At 39.4% G+C, this 24851-nt stretch overlaps 2 protein-coding genes and 1 pseudogene across 4 annotated transcripts in view; 2 read left to right on the plus strand and 1 right to left on the minus strand.

Annotated features, from left to right (window-relative positions):
• Positions 1 to 2095: 2095 nt before the first annotated feature.
• Positions 2096 to 3057, minus strand: LOC103283133 (midkine-like; annotated as a pseudogene).
• A 746-nt stretch (positions 3058 to 3803) lies between these two features.
• On the plus strand, positions 3804 to 5004 carry LOC129151912 (serine/threonine-protein kinase Nek4-like; the record flags this gene model as incomplete). Its single annotated transcript, XM_054728522.1, has 2 exons — positions 3804 to 4687; positions 4995 to 5004. Coding segments are annotated over 2 exons (894 nt in total), but the record flags the coding sequence as incomplete, so codon positions are not given.
• Positions 5005 to 8289: 3285 nt separating this feature from the next.
• Positions 8290 to 24851, plus strand: part of SLC30A6 (solute carrier family 30 member 6) — a 37130-nt gene continuing 20568 nt past the window's right edge. For all 3 annotated transcript variants that reach the window (XR_008558497.1, XR_008558496.1, XM_008162256.3), the window contains exons 1-9: positions 8290 to 8340; positions 12863 to 12949; positions 14383 to 14467; positions 15566 to 15608; positions 16635 to 16700; positions 19546 to 19626; positions 20101 to 20136; positions 20843 to 20937; positions 24259 to 24307. Coding sequence is in view for 1 of the 3 variants with exons in the window: in XM_008162256.3 (XP_008160478.2) it covers positions 8338 to 8340; positions 12863 to 12949; positions 14383 to 14467; positions 15566 to 15608; positions 16635 to 16700; positions 19546 to 19626; positions 20101 to 20136; positions 20843 to 20937; positions 24259 to 24307 (545 nt within the window). In the remaining 2 variants the exon portion in view is untranslated. The remainder of the gene's footprint in view (positions 8341 to 12862; positions 12950 to 14382; positions 14468 to 15565; positions 15609 to 16634; positions 16701 to 19545; positions 19627 to 20100; positions 20137 to 20842; positions 20938 to 24258; positions 24308 to 24851) is intronic.

Here is a 24851-nt window from a genome sequence, read left to right on the forward strand (position 1 = left end):
AAATGTTGTGGGTGGAAAGAATAGTTTTATAGTAGGAACAAAGATTTTCATTTAGGAAAAATATCTCTGGTTTTGAGAGAACAAATTAAAACCTTGCCCCTGCTAGATAAGAATTTTATAATGAAGATATACATTCTTTTTTTTTTTTTTTAACATTCTTCTTAGTTTTACTCTTGCTCTTGGTAAAATTTGACCAAGTTTTATTTTAAGCTGTGTTTCTTTCATAGAAGGACTGTGAAAATAGAATAATGATAATGGTAGAAGGTATAAGGGGTTGGTTTGGTCTTTTTTAACATAAAAGTTGCTGAGATTTTTAAAATTGTTATTAGACTTAGATTGTACCTTTTAGATTTTGCATTGAACTCTGTGTCACATTACTTTCTAAAAGGTAATGCTTAACATTAAATTATATGTGCTCTTCATGTTAATAAGGCAGAGTTTTGTAAGCTAAATTAAAACTTATTGATGCCCGGCCAGTGTGACTCAGTGATTGAATGTCGACCCATGAACCAGGAGGTCACACGCCTGAGTTGTGGGCTCCATCCCCAATGGGGGTAGTCGTGCAGGAGGTGCTGATTGATGATTCTTTCTCATCATTGATGTTTCTATTTTTCCCTCTCCCTTCCTCTCTCTGAAATCAATAAAAACATTTTTTTTTTAAAGAAATAGATCATTAAAAAGAAAAAAAGGACCTATTGAGGTACTGGACTCTAAGCCAAGGGAAAGAATACTATCTTTCAAGATATCTTAAGTGTAAAAGCTTATTCTAAGACAATTTGCCCATTGAGGTTATCGGATTTCTGAATTGCATAATGCTTTGTGCTTGGAAATAATTGGAGGAAAAGCAGATGCTAGAATTCTAATTTAAGTAAATATATACTAGCCTTTTTTATAGTGTAAAATTCTTTATATCTTGTACCAAAAAACTAGTTCTTTTGGTAGAATGAATTACAGTTTGGTTTTGGACTATAAGTCAAAGGATTTTCCTTTAAATGCTGGTTTCTTATTTAATCTGGTATTTTGTACTTTTCTTCACAAGAAATACATTAAAAGGTTTGATTGCATAAAGTGGCGTTTATCCTAATGGACTTGAAATAAATTACAAACTTTATTTTGCCTTTAATTTTTTTATTTGAAACTTTTAGATTTCAGAGGTTTCAGTCTAGTAATGAAGGAGTAGCTTGTATTGGATTAACTCTCTTGCCAGCAATTGTAAACTTTGAATAAACTATAAAAACGATTAGAAGACTAGAGAGCAAATAGGCATCAACTGCACAAACTAATATACTAGCTTTTACCCAGAGGGAAATTTCCAGTTTGTGCAGTGTGCTTGGAAATAGAATGTGACAGTCTTGCTCAGCTGAGGGATCCTTAGGGTCTTCTAGAACAGCTGGAAATTAGGAAGGAGATCTTGAAAAGGAGAGAGCTTCAAACATATACGCCCTAAAATCTGTTTACAGATTCCTTTCAAATTGTACTTGTGAAAGGATTTGGAGATAGGAGAAGCAGTTAGGGAAGAGTCATGGGAAAGGAATGCACACGTGAAGGACTGAAGGTTGGAGCCAGCTCCAATACCACTACAGTGTTTATCTTACAAGAGGAAGGGTGAGCACCTGGTGAGCTTTGAAACTTGGAAACTGATATTTGACAGGGGAAAGGGGGAAATTGGCCAATTAGGGGAAAACACGAGGCGCCATAAAATGAGGAAGGGTCCAGTTAGAAAGCATGTACGAAGATGCTGTCAGCATTTATAAACCCTTAGACAAAGAGACTCACTGGGTCTTTTTCCCACTTGCGGACCGTTCCCCAAGGGGGAGATTTTATATGCCTGCAATAAGTTTCCATGCTTTTGCTAAAAATCTTTTAGTCCAAGATTGGGTTTTTTTAAATTAAAAAAAAAAAGCTTTTATTGGGAGAAAATGAGTTTTATTTGTTTTTTAGCAATGGCATAATTGTGGGTAAGAACAATGGGAATGGGAATCAAATTCCTTTGGCGCGGGGGGGGGGGGGGAGCTCAAGCTGCCAGAATCCCTTGTCCCTCCACTTTGGGCACGTGGGGGGTGGGGGAGAGGAAGGGAAAGGGCAGGGCATGATTGATAAAGCTGAAGAGTCACAAAAGGCACTGGTGGGTTACACTGGGGCCGGGGGAGGGAGGACGTGGGCCAGGGGCTCTTTGGCATTCAGGCCTGGCCTCTAGTCCTTTCCCTTCCATTTCTTGGCTTTGGCCTTGGCTTTGGTCTTGGGGGTACAGGGTTTGGTTATGCGGATGGTCTCCTGGCACTGGGCATTGTACCGCGCCTTCTTCAGGGTGCCTTGGCAGGCTTTCATGCCCGAGCTCCCATCACACGACCCCCAGCTCTCAAACTTGTACTTGCGTTAGGCTCCAAACTCCTCCTTCCAGTTACATGGCACCCTGCATACATGGCACCCTGCACCTGATGCGCTGAGTCTGGGCCCCGCAGGTACCTTCGCGGAAACCCGCCCCGCAGTCCTTGCTGCTAGGGGTGCAGGGCTCCCAGGTCCACTCTGCGCATTCGCTCCCCGGGCCACCCTTCTTCACTTTGTCTTTCTTTTTGGCCACCGCGGAGGTGAGCGCCAGCAGGGTGAGGAAGGCGAGGAGGAGGAAGCCTCGGTGCTGCCTCTTGCTGCCCTCAGTGCTTCGCTCCCTCCAGCGCTGGCCCCCCAAGATTGTTTATTCTTCACACTTTGTAGGACAAGAACCTGGAATCCAGCTTGCCATTCTGGGTATCACTTGTGCAGTGTAATATTCCTAGGAACCCAGCAGAAAGCAATAGTCGAATTTGAGGAACTGAGTAGAGGTAGCAACTGCTGGGGTAATACAGTTTGAAATTAAAATTCCACTAAGAGGATGCGCAGAGCGGCGCCGGCAGGGATCGCTATGGCAGCGGCGTCTCCGTGGGCCGGGCCTTTGCGCTCGTGCCCCAGCCGGGCCCTCTCGGCAGCCTCCGGCCCGGCAGCTTCTCGGGCATGAGCTGGGCCCTTCGCTGTGGCCCGCTGCCGCGCCGCACCCCAACTTTTGCCCCGCGCCGGGAACATGCCCCTGGCCGCCTACGCTCGTGAGGCACCGGCGGGACGGCAGGCAGTATGTCATCAAAAAAAGATCCTGGGTCCGGGTGAGGCCGTGCGCCCCTGGATCCATCCGGGTGAGGCTGGGTCCCAGGCCCGGGTGAGACCACGCGCCCCTTGGGTATGGGTGAGGCCACGTGCCCCTTAGTCCAGGTGACGCCGTGCCCCTGGGTTTGGCCGAGACCAAACCAGAGGGAGTCGGACCTCCATTACCACCATTTGTCCACCATCCAGAGCTGAGGGGTCAGTGTTGACATGTACACATAAGGAACTACTGGACATCGAAATTGGGTCTCAAAAGAACTGTTGGTCCAGGGGGAAGCTCGCTACAGATTGATTCATTTGCCTGTCAGCATAACTATTATTGCTCATCTCACATTCAGTTCTTATTAGTATATATCTAGTGACATTTGATCTCGTTCATCTAGAGGAAATGATGAACAACATAGACTGATGAACAAGAACAGAACCAGAAGCAAGGAGGCATCGATCGGACTATCGGGCCTCAGAGGGAGGATAGGGGAGGGAAGGGGGAGGGTGGGGGGGAGGGGGAGAGTTCAACCAAAGGACCTGTATGCATGCATATAAGCCTATCCAACGGTTAAGTTCAACAGGGGATGGGGGCATGCGTGGGAAGGGGGGTGGGATGGGAATGGGGGGATGAGGACAAATATGTGACACCTTAATCAATAAAGAAATTAAAAAAAAAAAAAAAAAAACTGAACCTGCGAAATGCCTCCAGCCGAGAGCGGCGAGCTGCTGAACAAGAAGCCCAGCTCTTGTCCCAGCTGAAGCATCCCAATATTATCACCTACAAGGAGTCCTGGGAGGGAGGGGATGGTCTGCTGTACATCGTCATGGGCTTCTGCGAAGGAGGTGATCTGTACCGAAAGCTCAAGGAGCAGAAAGGGCAGCTTCTGCCTGAAAGTCAGGTGGTGGAGTGGTTTGTTCAGATCGCCATGGCTCTGCAGTATTTACATGAAAAACACATCCTTCACCGAGATCTGAAAACTCAAAATGTCTTCCTAACGAGAACAAACATCATCAAAGTGGGTGACCTAGGAATTGCCCGAGTGTTAGAGAACCACTGTGATATGGCTAGCACCCTCATTGGCACACCCTACTATATGAGCCCTGAATTGTTCTCAAACAAACCCTACAACTATAAGTCTGATGTTTGGGCTCTGGGATGCTATGCTTATGAAATGGCCACCCTAAAACATGCTTTCAATGCAAAAGACATGAATTCTTTAGTTTATCGGATTATTGAAGGAAAGCTGCCACCAATGCCGAAAGATTATAGCCCAGAGCTGGCAGAACTGATAAGGACAATGCTGAGCAAAAGGCCTGAAGAAAGACCCTCTGTAAGGAGCATCCTGAGGCAGCCTTACATAAAGCGCCAAATCTACTTTTTGGAGGCCACAAAGGCAAAAACCTCCAAAAATAATATTAAAAATGGTGACTCTAAATCCAAGCCTGTTTCTTCAGTGGTTTCTGGAAAGGCTGAATCAAATCATGAAGTAGTTCCCCCCCAACCACAGCCTTCTGAGGGCTCCAAGACATATGTAATGAGCGGAAGGGAGAAGGAGAAAGAGATAGAAACATCAGTGATGAGAGAGAATCATTGATCGGCTGACTCTTCCATGCCCCTCACTGGGGGTCAAGCCCGCAACCCGGGCATGTGCCCTGACCTGGAATCAAACCGAGACCTCCTGGTTCATGGGTTGATGTTCAGCCACTGAACCACACTGACTGGGCAAGCCATTTTTAAGTGTACCATTTAGTAGCCTTAATTATATTCATGGTGTGGTGCAACCATCACCACTATCTCCCAAAACACTTTCATCATTCCGAACAAAAACTCTGTACCCATTAAGCACTAACTCTACATTTTTCCCCACTCCCAGGCCTTGTTAACCTCTATGAATTTGCCTGTTCTAAGTATGTTATATAAGTAGAACCACACCATATTTATTCTTTTGTGTCTGACTTATTTCACTTAGCATGTTTTCAAGGACTATACATGTTGCAACATGTATCAGAACTTCATTCCTTTCTATGGCTTTATAATGTTCCACTGTATGTATACCACATTTTGTTTATCCATTCATCTGCTAGTAGACATTTGGGTCTTTTCCACACTTTGGTCTTCGTGACTAATGCTGCTATAAACATTGGTGCACAAAAATAAATAAATAAATAAATAAATAAAAATTAAAATTCCACTAAGAGGAGTGTATACTTTGGGATAACCCATTGAAACCAAAGGGCCATACCTGAGGAAGGACAGCCACCCAGAACTAAGCACTGTACTTTAGGACTTGAGGCAAAATGGAAAGAAACCCATTGTAACAAAGTTTAAAATCAATCTTTCACAGTATCCAGGCTATACAGTGAGCTTGATTTTTCTTACTGTCGGAGAAAGTTATTACTTATGAATTCAAAAAGGGCAAAACCTAGAATGAAACCTGGCCTGGGGGTTTGGTTGAAATTTGATTTAAGAGTATGAATTCAGGCCCTGGCTGGTTTGGCTCAGTGGATAGAGCATTGGCCTGCAGACTGAAGGGTCCCGGATTCAATTCCAGTCAAGGGCACATGCCTGGGTCGCAGGTTCAATCCTCACTAGGGGGCTTGCAAGAGGCGGCTGATCCATGATTCTCAGTCATCAATGATGTTTCTCTCTCCCTCTCCCTTCCTCTCTGAAATCAATAAAAAGATATATTTTTAAAAAAGAGTATGAATTCATGATTGAAGACATTTAAAAGTGGATAAATGTAGATACATGAGAATGTACATATATGCTCACATACATATATGCTCTAGTTCTCTTCATTGAGTTCTCATGGATTGCCTTCAAAATTCTTCACTGTCTTAGTCTGCTAAAGCTGCCACATTTAGAGCAGCACCTCATTTCTTGTTATCAAAATCTTAGTCTACTTGTGCTGCCCTAACAAAAATATCACAGAGTGGGTGGCTTAAATAACAAATTTATTTTCACAGTTCAGAATGGTGGCAAATCCCAGATAAAGGCCTATTTGGTTTCTGGTGAGAGCTCTCATTGGCTTGCAAATTGCCACCTTCTTGCTGTGTCCTCATGGGGCAGAGAGTCAGCAAGTTCTCTGGTGTCTCTGACGAGGGCACTAATCTACCACCTTGAAGGTCTCATCTTCATGACCTCATCAAACCTTGATTGTCTCCCAAAGAGCCTATGTCCAAATACAATCACATTGGGATGTAGGGCTTCAACATATGAATTTTTAGGGGGAACACAAACATTCTGTCCCATAATATCCACTAAAGGAACCAGGGTTCCTTGGTGAAATGGCCAATTCCAGGGTTGGGGCAGAGAACATAAAATGATGGGCAAAAGTAGGTTTACAGTTGTGAGTATACAAAACAGTTTATTTTTAATACATTTTATTGACTTTTTACAGAGAGGAAGGGAGAGGGAGAGAGAGAGAGTCAGAAACATCCATCAGCTGCCTCCTGCACACCCCCTACTGGGGATGTGCCCGCAACCAAGGTACATGCCCTTGACCGGAATCGAACCTGGGACCCTTGAGTCCGCAGGCCGATGCTCTATACACTGAGCCAAACCGGTTAGGGCAACAGTTTATTCTTGTCTTTATTATTGTATTTTTATATGTACAACTGTAAATCTACTTTTGCCTGCTCCTGTACATGATGAACTTGGGATATCTTGTGCCAGAAAAGAAGTTCACAAAGACTGGCAAGGATGACCCTGGCTGTTGTGACTCAGTTGGTTAGAACATCCTCCCATGCATGAGGGGTTCTGGGTTTGATTTCTAGTCAGGGCACATACTTAGATTGCGGGTTTGATCTCTGGTGGGGCGTGGAGGGGAGGCAACCAATGGATGTTTCTATCTCTCTCCCTCTCTCTTTAAAATCAATGAAAACATACCCTTGGATGAGGATTTTAAAAAAAGATTGGCGAGGATGAATCATTGATTGAAATGGCTCCCACTGGACAACTTTGAACATCAAAATAAGTAATTATAGTAGTGGATTATAATCCATCAGGTAAAATAAACCATGAGTCAATGTGGCTATATAAATACTATATAAATTATACATATATACAAAAAAAATTGAAAGTGTGATGAAGAATGAGATACTGTCCTAGCCGGTTTGGCTCAGTGGATAGAGCGTTGGCCTGAAGACCAAAGGGTCCCAGGTTCGATTCCAATCAAGGGCACATACCTCGGTTGCAGGCTCCTCTCCGGCCTGTGCCCTAGTTGGGGCTGTGCAGGAGGCAATTGATGTTTCTGTCTTTCCATCTTCCACTCTCTAAAAATCAATCAAAAAATATCCTCCAGTGAGGATTTATAAAAAAAGAAGAATGAGATATATACATGGTTTCAAAGTACATCTCCAGCCCTAGCCAGTTTGGCTCAGTGGATAGAGCGTCCTCCCACGGACTGAAGAATCCAGGGTTGGATTCTGGTCAAGGGTATACACCTCGGTTGCATGCTCAATCCCCAGCCCCAGTCGGGGCACATAGGGGAGGCAACCAAAAGATGTATCTCTCACACATCCATGTTTCCCTCTCTCTGTCTCTCCCCCTTCCTTCCACTCTCTCTAAACATCAATGGAAAAATAGCCTCAGGTGAGGATTAACGACAACAAAACATAAGAATGTTATTTAAAAAAAAGAAAAAGGAAAAAGTACACCTCCACAAAATATTAATTAGAAAGGGAAAGATATTTTTTAGTGGAAAAATATGGCAGATGTCACCTTAATCTAATGATGAAAATTATCAATGGGCCAAATTTCAATAATGGGTTTAATGAGAAAAATGCAGTTATCACCTCGGTAGCATTCCTGTCCAAGAAGTATAACCTGAATTTACCCCAGGAGCATGCTACAAAATAACTGGCACGTAATTTTCGAAAGCGGCACTATCATGAAAGTGAAGTCAAAACACTCCATACTGAAGGGATTAAACAGAAGGACAACCCCATGCAACCCGAGGTTGAGACCTAGCTGTTCCGGATCTTCACCCTCCACCCGACTCCTTGGAAGGCTAGGAGTCGCTCTAGCCGGCTCCTCCGCCTCTACGGAACGCCAGGGCGGCGTGGAAGAGGGGGTGTGGGAACCGGAAGCCAGGGCGCGCACTTCCGTCCCCGCCTCGCTTGCAGCCAATCGGGCTCTGACGCTCCACCCCTTCCGCTCTAGGGAAACACCAGCTCCCAGAGCGTCTTCCGGCGGGAGCGGTGCCGCTCCTTACCATGGTGAGTTGGCCGAGGGGCTGGAGGGTTTCTGCAGGTAGTCCTCTTGCCTTCTCTCGTCCCGCAGCTGCCCGGAAATGCCGCAGCTGCCCGGAGGAGGGGGCGTCGGAGTTGTGCTCGGCCCCCGGGAGAAGCGGCTGGCGCCCGAAAGAGTTCCCCCAGAGCTCTGATGCCTCCGCGCTCCCTCACCTTGTTCCTTTGCCCCCGTGGTCCCGGGCGGCTCCAGGCCGAGCTTTCAGCTCCTGCCTGTTGATGGCTTCCTCCTGCCGAGATTTCCTTCATACACAAATAAGTCTTTGCCGACGTCAGCGACTGCAGCACCGACTAAAGATCGGAAAATAAGTGCACAGCAGAAACGACCGTCATAGTGATGTTTACAGCAGGGAACGCTAACCATGGCATAAGTAGAGGGTGATGAGCGTATCGAGGCCGATAACCCACTCTGCAACTTGCCTTTATTGAGGACCAGATAGTAACTTGCAGAAGGCCAGTGAGTGGAGAAAGTCAAGGTGTTGGTAGAGCATCGAATGGCAGGCAGCTTTTTTTTTCCCTGTGATCGTAAACCCCAGAATACCTTATGGCGCGGGTGATGTGTTAAAGCTAAATCTTATTAGGTGGATTTGTCATTTCATGCTTGTAGAAATCAAGTATGTAGTACTCTGAATTTTATCTAAAGATAAGCAGTTGATTGTGACTTCAGGGTCAAAAGAAGTACAAAACATTTTATTTAAAAAATTATTGGACCCCTTATGGGTAGCCTACATGTGAGAAAAGGACCTAAGCCATTGTCACTCATTAAATTTTTTCCTTGAATGAATATGGTTGGGGAAAATGTTCACATCCTCTATCTTTTGGAAATTTCCTGTAATCCCTCCTTTCACACAGAAAGTGGGTAAACGTTTACCTTTTTGGCTGATCAGATAGCCTCCAGTTGCACTCTTCTTCAGAACATTCACCACTGTGCAGCCAGAGTTAAATTTATAAAATTTGATTATGCCACTCCCTTGCTTAAAGTTCTTCAGTTTTTTTCTATAGCCCTCAAGATAAGCACTGTTTAGCATGACCTGCAAAGCCATCTGTTGTGAAGCGTCTTACTGTTAACAGCCTCTGTTTATTCATTCATACACCTATAATCCAGCTACAGTGAGCTGCTTGCAGTTCTGCACCTAATTTTACTTGCTATTCTACCTGCCAGAATCATTCATCTCTAACCCCCATCCTTATCAGTATAACCCTTACATGTTATTTAGTCTCTTTCATGAGCCTTTCTGCCATGTGTCAGGATTCTGGTAGGTGCCTCCTTTATGCTTCCATGATAATGTGGGGCTTTATACCAATAATATCTATAGCCCTTACCAGACTATGGTAAAATTGGGTACTTACTTGTCTTTCTTACTTTCTAGACTGTAAGCTTTTAAAATATATATATATATTTTTATTGATTTTTTTTTAAAGAGAGGTAGGGAGAGGGATAGAGAGTTAGAAACATCCATCAGCTGCCTCCTGTACACCCCCTACTGGGGATGTGCCCACAACCAGGGTACATGCCCTTGACCGGAATTGAACCTGGGACCCTTCAGTCTGCAGGCTGAAGCTCTATCCACTGAGCCAAACTGGTTAGGGTTAGACTGAAAGCTCTTTAAGAGCAGGACCAATGTATTCACTCTTATTACCAGAGCCTTATATAGAGGGAGTTTTCAACAAATATTTGTTTTATAAGACACTGAATAAGTAACTGGCAATGAATTTTTATGCTTGAAACAGTAATACAGGCAAATAAAGCATTTAAGGTTTATTTTTAAAGTTTTTGGGAAGAAATCTTATCAGTCCCCCATTATGTATTATTAAAAACATGCTATGTATGTGTAAAGCACAGTGCTATCTTAGAAAATGTAAAGGAAATCTAACCCTTTTCATTAGTGCAGTTACTAAAAAATTACATTGCAAGATGACGAGATGAAGGCTATCCTATGGTTAAGTTCGAAGTAAGCATAAAAAAGACACTGTAGTTTACAATAATCTACAAAGGCTTCATGTAGGAAGTGAAACATGGCAATTGAGCACATCCTGCCTTACTCTAATACTCTGAATCTACTATACATGACTCTCATTTGATCAGGAAACAGGTCAGGTAACTTGCTAAGTGTTACAGGGCTATTAAATCTTGGGCTGGACCACTAGACAAGTCTTGCCTTTTCACTTGAAAGTGGTATAATCATCATACATGAGGTACACCTGTCTAGTTAGACTTGTGAATTCCTATCTGGAGCAAGAGATAAAACTGAAAAGAAACAGGCTAAATCATTGAAAGCTATGATTTCCAGATTTTAAAATTTGAAGTTTATCCTGATAGCAATGGAAAGCCAAGATTGGCATTAGAAATGGCCCCCTGTGTTTTATTCATATTCATTGTCTTAACTTAAAACTTAAATAATTGAAGGTGGACTGAAGTTAGAAGATACCCAATGATAACAGTAGTAAGCAGAATTCTCTTTGGAACCAAAATATTCCACACGTAGTTCTTTAAGAACAGAGTATCCTGATTAGCATTTATTACCGTTCCAAAGGAAAATAGTATATTTTCTTTTCAACTGAATTGGCTTAGCACTTTAGGGTTTTATAAATAAAGTACTTTTTACTTTATTATTTTTTTATTATGGAAAACTTCAAACATACATAAAATAGAGAAAATACAATGAGTTTTAATCTGATACCCAGTTCCACTGCTTTCCATGGAGCTTCAGTGTTTGAGTCAAATTGGACAACTTTAGTGAAGTAGAAATGTAGTATATTGTTAAGGTGAATATGACCTTTACCATCTAGGAAAGTATTTTGTTAAACCCAAATGTGGCACTTAGCAATAAAATTATGTATGACCATTGAAAATTATGAAGGATTGTTTCCCCCTAGAAACAATTGCGTTTGATTTTTTTTTCCCACAGTTTATCTTTCCAGATTTTTGTTTGTATTTAGGGTATTGTCTTCCCAATGTGAAAGTTATAGTAAAACTGATCAATTTTTTTCCTTCCTAGCATCTTGGTTTTATGTCCTATTAAGAAAAGTCTTTAGCTGGTTTGGCTCAGTGGATAGAGCATCGGCCTGTGGGCTGAAAGGTCCCGAGCTTGATTCCACACAGGGACACATGCCCAGGTTGCAGGATCCATCCCCAGTAGGGGGTGTGCAGGAGGCAGCCGATCGATGATTCTCTCTCATCATTAATTTATCTCTCCCTCTCCCTTCCTCTCTGAAATAAATAAATAAATAAAAAGAAAATCTTCTTCAACTCCAAGATTGTAAAATTTTACATTCGTAGTTTTGTATTTTAATTTTAAATTTTTCCTTGAATGAATATGGTTGGGAAAATGTTCACATCCTCTATCTTTTGGAAATTTCCTGTAATCCCTCCTTTCACACTTTAATAAGTTAGCAATAGCTAACTTATTGCTATTAAAACAATACAAATTTCCTGTAATCCCTCCTTTCACACTTTAATAAGTTAGCAATAGCTAACTTATTGCTATTAAAACAATACAAATTTAAAAATCTAAATAAAAATTTAAAAAGAAAAAAATTAGCCGAAACCGGTTTGGCTCAGTGAATAGAGCGTCGGCCTGCGGACTGAAAGGTCCCGGGTTCGATTCCGGTCAAGGGCATGTACCTTGGTTGCGGGCACATCCCCGGTAGGGGGTGTGCAGGAGGCGGCTAATCGATGTTTCTCTCCCATTGATGTTTCTCACTATCCCTCTCCCTTCCTCTCTGTAAAAAATCAATTTTAAAAAAAATATTTAAAAAAAAAGAAAAAGAAAATTAGAGTAAGGGGTATAGTAAGGACCCGGATTTACCTTTTTCTAAGCAATGTTTATTGATTAACTCATATTTTCTCCCATGATGTTGGATACTGCCATAATCATAAGCTAATTTTCCATGTGTGCTTGAACTCTCCTTTATGCTAAGGCTTTCCCACATGGTTTCCTGATCTGAATAGTTAACCCCACTCTAGTCACCACTCAGTCTCTTCTCTTACTGGTAACCCTACTGCCAGGCCCTTTCTCTGCTAGCCCCAAACAAGTGCTAGCAGGAGCCACCGATGTTCGGTACTTTGAGTGCCTAGGAAAGTACCTCAGAGGCTTCACTGTAGTAAGTTTTACCAACCCTTTCATCTGTAAAGTTTTGATTAGGTAAATTGTAATATTTTCTTTCCAGTAGAGCTATTGAACAAACTTTTTGCTTTTCTGGTTCAAAATTGCCTTATCCAATGAAGTATGGTTAGGAGCTAAAATGTCTGGCTTTGAAGTTCTCATCAGCCATTTACTATCATTGTGCCATTGGAAAACTTACTAAACATTTTTTCCCCCTCATAGAATTATTGTGAGAGTTAAGTAGATAAATATATGTAAGGTATCTAGAATAAGTTACACGTATTGAGCATTCAATAAATGTTAGTTGTTATTACTATATTATATCAGAGAACTATGAAGAATAGATAATTTAAGTACTGATTTGTATATTTTTGTTTCTTTTAAAGGGGACAATTCATCTCTTTCGAAAACCACAAAGATCTTTTTTTGGAAAGTTATTACAGGAATTTGGACTTGTAGCAGCTGACAGAAGGGTAAGTTATTTTTATTCCTTGACCTAATTTTAATATTTGCACAAACATGACATTGAAAAAAAGGTAATTTTTAAGGCAAATAGAAATCTCTTAATCCCACCACAACCCGGGCATATGCCCTTGATCGGGAATCGAGCCATGATCTCCTGTTTCATAGGTCAACATTCAACCACTGAGCCCGCCAACTGGGCATATCTGCTTAATTTTAATATTTCCAAATAACTGCCTTCTCACTAATTTCTTACAACTCTACTTTAAAATAATCATACGTCTCCTTTCCTTGTAGGGAGTGGAGTGGGACAAAAATAAAAAACACTTCACTTGATCTCTTCTTTCTTTATTTTTAGAATGCCCTTCCTTCTTTCTCTAATTAATTCCTAGCTATTTTCAAGGTGTATCTCAGGTCCTCTCTCTTCTATGAACTTCCAGACTCTGATAATCTTTCCCCCTTATGTGGTCCTACTGCATATAATTTATTTGGTAAATCAGTACTGTCCTTTGGGGAGGGATGGGTAACTTTATTTTGATATAATTTCAAAGTTACAAAATTAATATAAGGAACTCCCTTATTCCCTATACTCAGATTCACAATTGCTTACATTTTTGCTCCATTTGCTTTATCACTGTCTTTATGTACTTTTTTTATGGAAACAAAATGATACTTGAGTTTATGTGTCAGAATTTATGTATGTATGTATGTATGTATGTTTGTATTTATGAATTTACTAGAGGCCCAGTGCACAAAATTCGTGCACGGGTAGGGTCCCTAGGCCTGGCCTGTGATCAGGGCTGATTGGGGCCTTCCTGCTGCCAGCCAGGGTCTTCATTCCATGCTGCCCCCCTGGTGGTCAGCGCATGTCATAGCGAGCTGTCGAACTCCCTGTCAGTCAAACTCTTGAGGGGAAAATTTGCACATTAGCCTTTTATTATATAGGATTTTATTTTTGTTAATCCTCACCTGAAGATATTTTTTCCATTGGTTTTTATAGAGAGTAGAAGAGAGGGGAAGAGACAGAGAGAGAGAAACATCGATGTGAGAGAGACACATCGATTGGCTATCTCCTGCACTCACCCTGTCTGGGGTCAGGGATCAAGCCTGCCACCGAGGTACATGCCCTTGACCGAAGTCAAACCTGGGACCCTTTAGTCCACAGTCCTACGCTCTATCCACTGAGTCAAACTGGCTAGGGTTTAGAATTTATTTTTTTCATGAATAATTCCCCTTTTGGAATTATTCTTTTACATTTATATGTTATAATATATGCAACTTGGTTAATGGTAATTTTGATAAATTTAGAAAATGTGACACTTTGACATTTGAAGTAAGTTGCACTTATTTCTTTGACTATTAGAAGTATGAACTATAGCAACTTGAACAGATTCGGTGAAATTTATCAGCAGTATGCAAATAAGAATGATTTTCTTTTTCACAGTCCTGGAAGATATTGCTCTTTGGTGCAATAAACTTAACATGTACTGGCTTCCTGCTTATGTGGTGCAGTTCCACTAATAGTATAGGTATGTCACCAATCTTACTTTTTATTGTGTTAATTATTAGTTTTCACTTGTATTCTTTTATTTATTTATTTTATTTTTATTGATTTCAGAGAGGAAGGGGGAGAGAGAGAGAGATAGAAACATCAACCATGAGAGAGAATCATTGATCAGCTGCTTCCTGCACACACACCTCCGCCCCCCTCTCAGTTGGGATCAAGCCTGCAACCCAGGCCCTAACCAGGAATTGAACCTTGACCTGATTCATAGATTAACGCTCAACCACTGAGCAACACTGACCGGGCCACTTTTATTATTCTGATTTTTAAAATTGATTTGCGAGAGAGAGGAAGGGAAATAGATAGAGAAACATCAATTTATTGTTCCACTTACATGTTCCCTGATTGGGGATAGAACCCATGACTTTGGTATGTCAGGATGATGCTGTAACTAATTGAGCTACCCAGCCAGGACTTATGATTCTGATTTTTAGTAAAGGTACAGCTTCCTTTACCTAGAATATATTATTCTAAAATATAACTCAAAAAATTTAAATGGGAAAATCTATATGAAAATTGCTTTGAAAACTATTGTTTTGCTCAATTATTAGGCATTATCTTTTGGAATGAGCTATATTTTTTAAAATACTTTAAATCTATTTGAAAAATTGAGATTTCTTCTTATTGTGATATATTAGTACTTTGGTCTATGCAGTTTATAAGTATAATTTTGAGACTTAATTGGATTATTTTTAAAGGAGAAACATGTAATTTTTTTATTGTGTCTTGACCTTCTTATATTTTTATGTACCATGGTTTTTCATCCTGCTACTCAAAGAATATATTTTAAACAGTACTCAGATGACAGAAGAAGGCAAAAAAATGTGGTCACAGGTCTTTTAAGCGTATACTGCTTTATTTTTCCAATGGAGAAATTAGGTTCTAAAGGAAGCTTTTGTACTAACTTTGACTACATGTATTAATCAAATTTACTAAGTAATTTGGCAAATTATGCAATTAATGAATGACTCAAATTTTTATGGTACAGGGAGGTAATGAACAATTTTTGTGATTTGCTATATTTCTTAGCAATGGATTCAGTAACATTTTCATTGTTTTGCAGCTTTAACTGCCTATACTTACCTGACCATTTTTGATCTATTTAGGTAAGTTTAAAAAAATCTAATATTTTGAAGCTAATAGAGAATTTGTTACACTGCTTTCTTTACTTAAAAGTAATCTGTGAAATAAGTAAAATGATCAATATAGACCATATATACAAACAAATTAGCATAAATACTGGAAGAAAATATCCCATTTACATAGCAACAGAAAAGATAATATCCTGGCATTAGATCAGGTGCTTCAGTGCCTCCCTGTGGGTGAGTCAGCTGTGGCTAGGGAGCAGGGTCACATAAGAACATATTAGGTCCCACTGTAACTATATATGGAGAAACAAATGAGGGGCATTAGTAGCCAAGAAGTGGCTACTAATTATGAGCTAGAGAGACAATCTATTGGCTCCCTGCTCCATGGGGCTTTTCATATTTCTATATAAGTATTGCAAAATACCTTTATATCTTCAAGATCCATGCCATACAAATATGTCATAAGGGTGTCTTTACATTAATCACATAATTAAGTCCACTTGATTGGTCTAAAACCATCTGAATTGAATTACTGAAATTTACATGTGGTAAGTTGTTTTAGAGTAAATCTCCACTATACTTAAAAAATGAACATCATTTTGTCCCAACCAGAATATTGTCAAGGTGTTGTTAATATTTAGCTTACATTTTATCAAAGATTAAATAAAGTTTATGAAAGTTAAGATTTATTGTATATGCCTAGAATGAAATATATTACTATTATTATTACTGTGTCATTTTTTACATGCTCAGTTATGGAAACTATTTAGGGTGGATAAGTTATTGAGCAGAGAAGGTATGGATTTAGATTCTCTTTAACTGACTTGATGATGTATCATCCTCTTTCAGTTTCTCCACATGTTAAAACTGCCATGTATTAGGATGTTCATTGTGAATAGATTATAACTTATTAAATAAGTTAATTTAGTCTGTATAAATAGTGATAACTTTCAGCAATTTAGGAATTCTGAAAATTTAATTTCTTTCTGCATATTCTCTTCTAGTTGTAGATCTAACACTAAATTTATTTTCCTTTTTACTTAGTTTAATGACATGTTTAATAAGTTACTGGGTAATGATGAGGAAACCCAGCCCTGTCTATTCATTTGGGTAAGTTCAAATTATTTTATTTTCTGCTAACTTATTGCTATTAAAATAATAGTTATATCTATAATAATAAAAGCTTTATAATAATAAAAGCATAATATACTAATTAGACCCGACAGCCGAATAGCAGAACTACCATCCAGACGACCTTCCGGACAAAGCCGGGGCTGCGGTGGCTGCGAGGGCTAAGGCAGCTGGGGCTGGGAGAGCTGAGCCCCTTGCACGAATTTTGTGCATCTGGCCTCTAGTTAGGCAATAAAGAGCTAGCTAGACTAGTTCTAGAAAACAAATGCTGCCTGCGTAGTGGAATAATCAAACAGTGAAAGTAGATAAAAAAGATCTTGCAAGTGGATTCTAGATAAGAAACATGAATATTTAAATTTGTCATATTAAAATGTTCACATTATGTTATTTTCTATTTTATAAAACAAATATAGAATTTTCTAATTAAGTTCTTTAGTTTTGGGGAATCTCATTTTTTTAAATTTATTAAATATATTTTTATTGATTTCAGGGAGGAAGGGAGAGAGGTATAGAAACATCAATGATGAGAGAGAATCATTGATTGGCTGCCTCCTGCATGCCCCCCACTGGAAATCGAGCCTGCAACCTGGGCATGTGCGGAATAGAACTATGACTTCCTGGTTCATAGGTTGATGCTCAACCACTGAGCCACACTGACCAGGCTGGAGAATCTCATTTTAGTTATAGAAAGTACAGAGGAGCCCTAGCTGGTTTGGCTCAGTGGATAGAGCATCGACCTGCAGACTGAAGGGTCCTGGGTTCTATTCCAGTCAAGGGCACATGCCTGGGTTGTGGACTCAATCCCCGGTAGGGGGCGTGCAGGAGGCAGCCAGTCAATGATTCTCTCTCACCATTGCTTTTTCTATCTCTCTCCCCCTCTCCCTTTCTCTCTGAAATCAATAAAAAATAAAAAATTTTTAAAAAGGAAAGTACAGAGGGTTTTCATGTAAGCGTGTCTTCTAGATGTTAAAGTAAATGTGATGTATTTTAACATAAATGCAGTGGTAAAGATGGATTTTTATATTAAGACTAGGTTTTTTTTGTGTGTTTTTTTTAAACTTTTTTTTTTTAATATATTTTATTGATTTTTTTACAGAGAGGAAGGGAGAGGGAGAGAGAGTTAGAAACATCGATGAGAGAGAAACATCGATCAGCTGCCTCCTGCACACTCCCCACTGGGGATGTGCCCGCAACCAAGGTACATGCCCTTGACCGGAATCGAAGCTGGGACCCTTGAGTCCGCAGGCCGACGCTCTATCCACTGAGCCAAACCAGCCAGGGCAAGACTGGGTTTTTTTATAGCAATGGACTAAAGAATTTGAGTTTTCTGTTTCTATAGTTTTAGAAAATACTGAAAGTTGGAAGATAGTCTTTTATATTAGATGTTTTAAAAAATATGTATTAGAGCCCAGCTCGTGTGGCTCAGTTGTTGAGCATAGACCTATGAACGAGGAGGTCACAGTTCAATTCCCAGTTAGGGCACATGTCCAGGTTGTGGGCTCAGTCCCCAGTAGGGGGCATGTGAGAGACAACTGGTTGATGATTCTCTCTCATCATTGGTGTTTCTCTCTCTCTCCCTCTCCCTTCCTCTCTGAAACATATATATATATATATATATATATATATATATATATATATGATATATGTTTATATATCATATATATATTAAAAATATGAGTTCTTTCAATTTAAGGAAACAACTTGAAAAAAGAATTTTACTTTGGTAAAGAAATTCTTGGACCAGCCCTGACCAGTTTGCTCAGTGGATAGAGCGTCGACCTGCAGACTGAAGGGTCCCAGGTTCTATTCCGGTCAAGGGCATGTACCTTGGCTGCAGACACATCCCCAGTAGGGGGTGTGCAGGAGGCAGCCGATCAATGTTTCTCTCTCATTGATGTTTCTAACTCTCTATCCCTCTCCCTTCCTCTCTGTAAAATATCAGTAAAATATATATTTTTTTTTAAAAAGAAAGAGAAAAATAAAAAGAAATTCTTGGAACAAACTTACTCTTCATCTTCATTATATCATTCATTGGAATTATGTTCTTTTGAACAAAATTAGGATTGTTTTTGTTTTGCTTTGTTTCTACTTAAACAGTGGGACAAAGTCAACAAAAGATGTTAATACAAAATGAAGATATAAGTGTCACTGAAATTTGATAGAGTTGGATTATTACTATGATAATTGTCAGGTATAGCTATCTGTATTTGGAAATCTGTGACTCTGAGCCAGGTCTTTTTGTTGTTAAGTGACAGAAATCCAACTCAAAACTAGTTTGGGGGGAAAACGGGGACTTTGATAATTTAGCAATTATGTGTATAATAAATGGTTAAAATTACGAACTTTGGAGCCAGAGTGCCAGAGTTTGAAAACCTGACTCCTCGACTTGTTAGTTATCTGACTCTGAACAGTTACTTTTTCTCTTCGTGTTTCAAGTTTCTTATCTCTCTCTTTTTTTTTAAGTGGATAAAGTAACCCTCATAAGGTGTTGGGAGGTAAAATGAGGTAATATGTTAAGCACTTTGACCCTATCTAATATGAGATGAGTCAATTAAATGTTAGCTGTTAATTAGATAATAGTTATTTCCAGAACTATAAGAGCCATAAGTGGGTCCTGGGAATATATGTTGTACAAATAGGTACTCTTTTTATCTGTATGTTTATTTTAGAAACTCCATAGTCTGTTCTAACCATGGTTGGCTTATAGTAAGCACATATGTACTAGTATATTGAATGAGTGAATACCTGAATGTAAATGTATTCTAAAGGTACTGCTTTGTGAATTGAAAGAATTATGCTGACTTAATGAACTTTCTGATTTCAGATTTGAAAGATTAGAAGTCCTGGCTGTGTTTGCCTCCACAGTCTTGGCACAGTTGGGAGCTCTCTTTATATTAAAAGAAAGGTACATTTGTGTATGATGTTACTGTCATTCTAAATTCCATCTGTGCTACCTTTGGGAACTTAAAGAATCCAGTGAGAGACAGTCTGGTTTATAGGGTATACAAATTAAGACGAGCAGTGCTGGAGTTTTGATAGTACAGTTTCTTCATATTTTAGACTACTTCTCCCTCTTTTTCACCCTCTTTTATGACCTTTGAGGCTACTGAATCCAATTATAGGTAGGATTGAATGAAAGAAAGGATTCAGTGAGATGTGCTGTAATGCTTAGTACTACAAACCCATTGAAACAGGTCTGGTAGAGAAAGATTGACATTACATATCGCGGATAATGAGTCTCCTTGCCTTATTATTGCTAATAACAGTTGGTTATCATATTAAAGATTTTGTGAATTTATTGGGTTAATAATATGTCTAATAAAGCTTTTTAATTTTATAATTTATAGGACTTATTTAATACATTATTTCTTTCTTTTAGTGTAGAACGCTTTTTGGAGCAGCCCGAGATACACACGTAAGATTTTGCTTTTGACATAACATATAATTTACTATTACTAACTTAATTGGTATATTATTAAATAGCTGTTACTTTGGCCAATATTAGAGTTCAGAGAATGGCAGAATTCATTTCATTGGTATTGCACAAACAAAATCTCCAAATCCCAAGATTCCTTCTTTTCACCCTTACTGTTCCTAAGCCGTTGTACTGCAGAGGGAGGCCTCTCTACCATGGCTTCAGGTCCCCCATTATTTCCAGGCCCAGGGCAACACACTGAGCCTGTCCCATCTGGTCTTCTATAATTTGATTCTCAAAATCTTTTAGTAGCACCTGTAGAAATTGTTATTATTTCCCATATAGTTGCCAACTATTTGGACTTCACCTGTTTTTGGTTATTTTAATTCAGGACAGTCTGACCTGTCCAGTGTACTATAAACCAAATGCCATTAGCATTTATACACATTTATAACAGCAGTTACTTGTAAGAAGATAGTGTTAATGCTGAGAGTCTTTTTTTGTCCTGTGTAGGGTGGAGCAACAGTAGACAGCACATGGGTTATAAGGGCTAGAAACCAAGTTCAGATTCTGGCTCTGCTAATACCAAGCCATAGAAGCAGGCCACTCTGCCTTCCCATTTTTTTCTTAGTCTCTCTACATGCCGAAATTACATATTGTTATTACCAAGAAAAAAATAATGGTGAATGTTATTGTTCTTTTTTAGGGGAAGATTATTAGTTGGTACTTTTGTGGCTCTTTCATTCAACCTATTCACGATGCTTTCTATTCGGAATAAACCTTTTGCTTATGTCTCAGAAGGTATGATTTTTGCCATTAATAAAAAATTTAGTTAATCTCATAAAAACAAGTCTTTTGTTTGTTTCATTAACTTATAAGTCAGTGAGAAAATACATTCTGAAGAGAAGAGAGAACTACTGCAAATGTTTTCAAGTTTTCTTTAAGCAGAGAATTATAAAACAAAATCTAATTACTTCAAGCTTTATTACTTAAAAACAGGTAAGATTAACATATATTAAATAAAATGTGCCCAGCTGGTGTGGCTCAGTGGTTGAATGTGGACCCATGAACCAAAAGGTCACTGGTTCGATTCCCAATCAGGCACATGCCCAGGTTTGGGGCTCCATCCCTAGTAGGGGGCAACCAATCAATGTTTCTAACTCTCTGTTCTCTCCCTTCCTCTCTTTCTAAAAAAAAATCAATAAAAACATTTTAATTAATTAAATATGAGGAAAAATTACATTTATCAAATAACATGAATGGGATTTTGTATGTATAACCTACCTACAAAAAGTGTATTGCAAGCATTCTAAGAGCTTCATGATATTTAGAATAGTTGATGTGCTCACTGAAAATAATTTAATCCCAATCAACACTAATAAAAGAGTAAGATGCAAATTGACCATACCTTTGCAACACCCACCAGACAATCAGGAGAGAGTATGCAAATTAACCCAACACAGATTATGGGTTAATTTGCATACGCAGGCTCCGAGCTGCAGAGGCGGGGCGGGATGCAGGCCTTCCGCACTGCCCCAGCTGCTCCTGGCCTCTGGGCAGCCTGGGAAGGTGGAAAGGCGGCTCCTGTCCAGAGCGAAGGCGGTGCCAGCAGCCAGGGGAAGGAAGGCCCGTTCTTGCAGGAATCTTTGTGCATCGGGCCTCAGTAATTAAATAAGTTCTCAGGTGCTTCTCTTTGGCAGTGGTAGGTGGGCTGGCATATTTTCATGTAACAAAAGTTTTTTATCTTGAAATATTCTTTTATTTTTAAGTCTTTACAAATTCAGACTGGTTATTTTACTTCCGCGGTGTAACGAGTTAACAAGTGATTGATGAAGAGATGAGGTATAAACAAAAGTGGGCCATGGGCACAGACCTACATTTTAAAGCAGAGACAGGTCTTTTTAGGTCTCACAGGCTTGCATACCAGGATAATCAAGAAGAAAACTTTCTGAAATGCCCATTCAAATTTAAACGACTTTGTTAATGTCATAAAGTATGAGTTATATTTGTATGAGTGAGAGTTTTAGAGTTTACTGCATGAACTTAAAAATTAATAATACTTGTGATGACCAGATTTATTTATTTATGTATTTATTTTTGGTTAATCCTCACCTGAGAATTTTTTTCCCATTGCTTTTCAGAGAGTGGATGGGAGGGAGGGAGAGAGGGGAGAGAAAGAGAAACACATTGATTGGTTGCCTCCTACACAAGCCCAGACTAGGGATGGGAGCTAACCATGGGAGCTAACCGGAAACCCAGGTATGTGTCTTTGAAGGGGAATTGAACCTGAGACCCTTTTTTGTGTGGGTCAATGCTCTAACCACTGAGCACACTAACCAGAGCCAGAATTATTTAGAAATTGCAAATTGTTGAAATAGTATCATGCTCACTTCAGAAATTTTAAAAAGATTCCGAGATTTAGAAGCAGTCTGATCCCTTTGTAAAGATCAAAAAGAATACTGATAATATCATGACCCTGAAATAACAACTGTTAACCTTTGTATTTTACCCTTTCATTTTTTATGCACATATACATATCTTTGCATACCTATAATTGTATGGATTTAAAATTTTATGCCTTTTTTTCCTTCCAATTAACAGTGTCTGGAGAAAAAAATGCTTCCCTGCTTTTTGGGATATTGATTTAAGCTGCTTATTAAGAAACAAAAGACTCAGAAAGAACCTTTGACCCTCCCCCTTTCCTGCCCTAAACGTTCAGACTGATAAAACTGCTTCAGGAAAGAGAATTTAGGATGGCACCTCAGCCTAATTTGAATTAAGTCTGTTAAATAGGAGGGTTTCAGGCATGGCTTTGTTAATTAGATACCCACTGTGTCCCATTGTTTCTGAGTCACCTCCCAAGGTTTTGCATGCCACCTGTGTTCCTCTCTTCAACTACCTATAAATTGCCCATTCTCACTTCTGAAAGGTAATATTCCACTTCCCTCCTTTCCCCTTTGTCCAAAAATGTCTTATCTATCCAGTATTGCCTCACTGTGTTCAGGATTCTCATAGATTTATCATGTCTATGAATTCTCCATGTACATGTATTAAACTTTGATTTTCTCCTGTTAAAAGAAAAATAATGTTTTCATAATATTTTGTCATATGAATATTTTTAAACATTAGTCTATTCCTATATATTCCCAACTTTACTTTTTACAAATAATGCTCTGATTAGCTTTTTTGTATTAAATTTCTTGTATGCATGTAGGATAAATTCCCGGAGATAAATTATAAATGGATTAAAAATACAGTATTTTTAAAAGCTTTGATATATATTACCAAACTCATTTCCAAAAACGTTACTGCGTTTGTATTTTCATTAGTTGGAAATGAAAGTTCCCAGAAACATCGTGATTTGTGATGTTAGCTAAAATTTGAGTGGAAAATAGTATCTACTAGGCATAGTGCTAAATGCTTGACATAGAATAACCCATTTCTCCCTATAACCATATGAGATAAATTATTTTAATGTTTTCATTTTACACTGAAGCCTGAGGCAGGCCATACATCTAGGGAAGGGAGAGATGGAATTTGAAGTCAGGTATTCTGGCATCTGGAGCTGCTCTGAACTGTTCTACTACCAGTATAGTGGCTTTTGTGTAAGGTTTGGCAGTCTTTTTTCTTTTTTATCAGAGCATACATTAAAAATGGATATTATTAGCACCTGGGGTAACTGTAAGAGGAAACTTGAGCCTGGAGGCTGCTTGTCCAGGGACACTACCTAATAGGTGTCTTTGGATGTAGCCAGGCCCCCCGCTGGCCTTTCTGAGAACTGAGGGAATTAATAATTGTTGTACTTATAACCCATTCTCAGCACACTGGTTAGAAAACTCCTTATGCTTTACAGTATAAAGAGCCTTTAAAATTTCAAATTAATAGTAATGATATGTGTAACTTCATTAATTCCTTCAGGTCAACTATATATTGTAGTCAAAACTGCTTTTGATTTAGTATCTTAAAGGTGTAAAAGAGGGAAAAGTTCTATATTTGAGGAGTAACATGTCCTTTTGTAATGTTAGGTGGATTGTTGCCAAACTTACTTTGAACATTAAAGAAATCAAGTATTTTTGGTAATGATTTCTTCTATATAGATAATTTAGTATTTTCTTCTTAAAGCTGCCAGTACAAGTTGGCTTCAAGAGCATGTTGCAGATCTTAGTCGAAGGTAAGATGTTACGGGGTTTCATGATATACATGATTTTAAAGGAATGCACAAGAAATGCATATGTCATGGGAACTTACACGATTCATTGCTGAGGTCAATATATGCATCTCACAGATCAGACTCTTATTCTTCCTTTTTAGTTTTAATTGATGATATAAGAGAGACCTTTATGAGTGAGCTTTGTTGCCAAATCCTCTGCTTTCTTTAAAAGATATCTTACCTAATAATAGACAAATATGTAAATTGACTGTACCTCTGCTACGCCACCAGCCAATCAGGAGTGATATGCAAATTAACCCAACAAAGATGGTGGTTAATTTGCATACACAGGCGCTGAGTGACGGGGATGGGACACTTGCATTGTCGCCATAGCAACAATGCAGGTGTTCTGCCCCACCCCAGGTCTCTCAGGGCCTCTGGGCAGTGTGGGAAGGTGGGGCCAGAGTGGAAAGGGGCAGGGCTGGAGTGGAAAGGCAGTGCTGGCAGCCAGGGAAAGGAAAGCCCATTCTAGCACGAGTCTTTGTGTATCGGGCTTCTAGTATGA

This window comes from Eptesicus fuscus, chromosome 16, assembly GCF_027574615.1.
Source record: "Eptesicus fuscus isolate TK198812 chromosome 16, DD_ASM_mEF_20220401, whole genome shotgun sequence".
Lineage (NCBI taxonomy): Eukaryota > Metazoa > Chordata > Mammalia > Chiroptera > Vespertilionidae > Eptesicus > Eptesicus fuscus.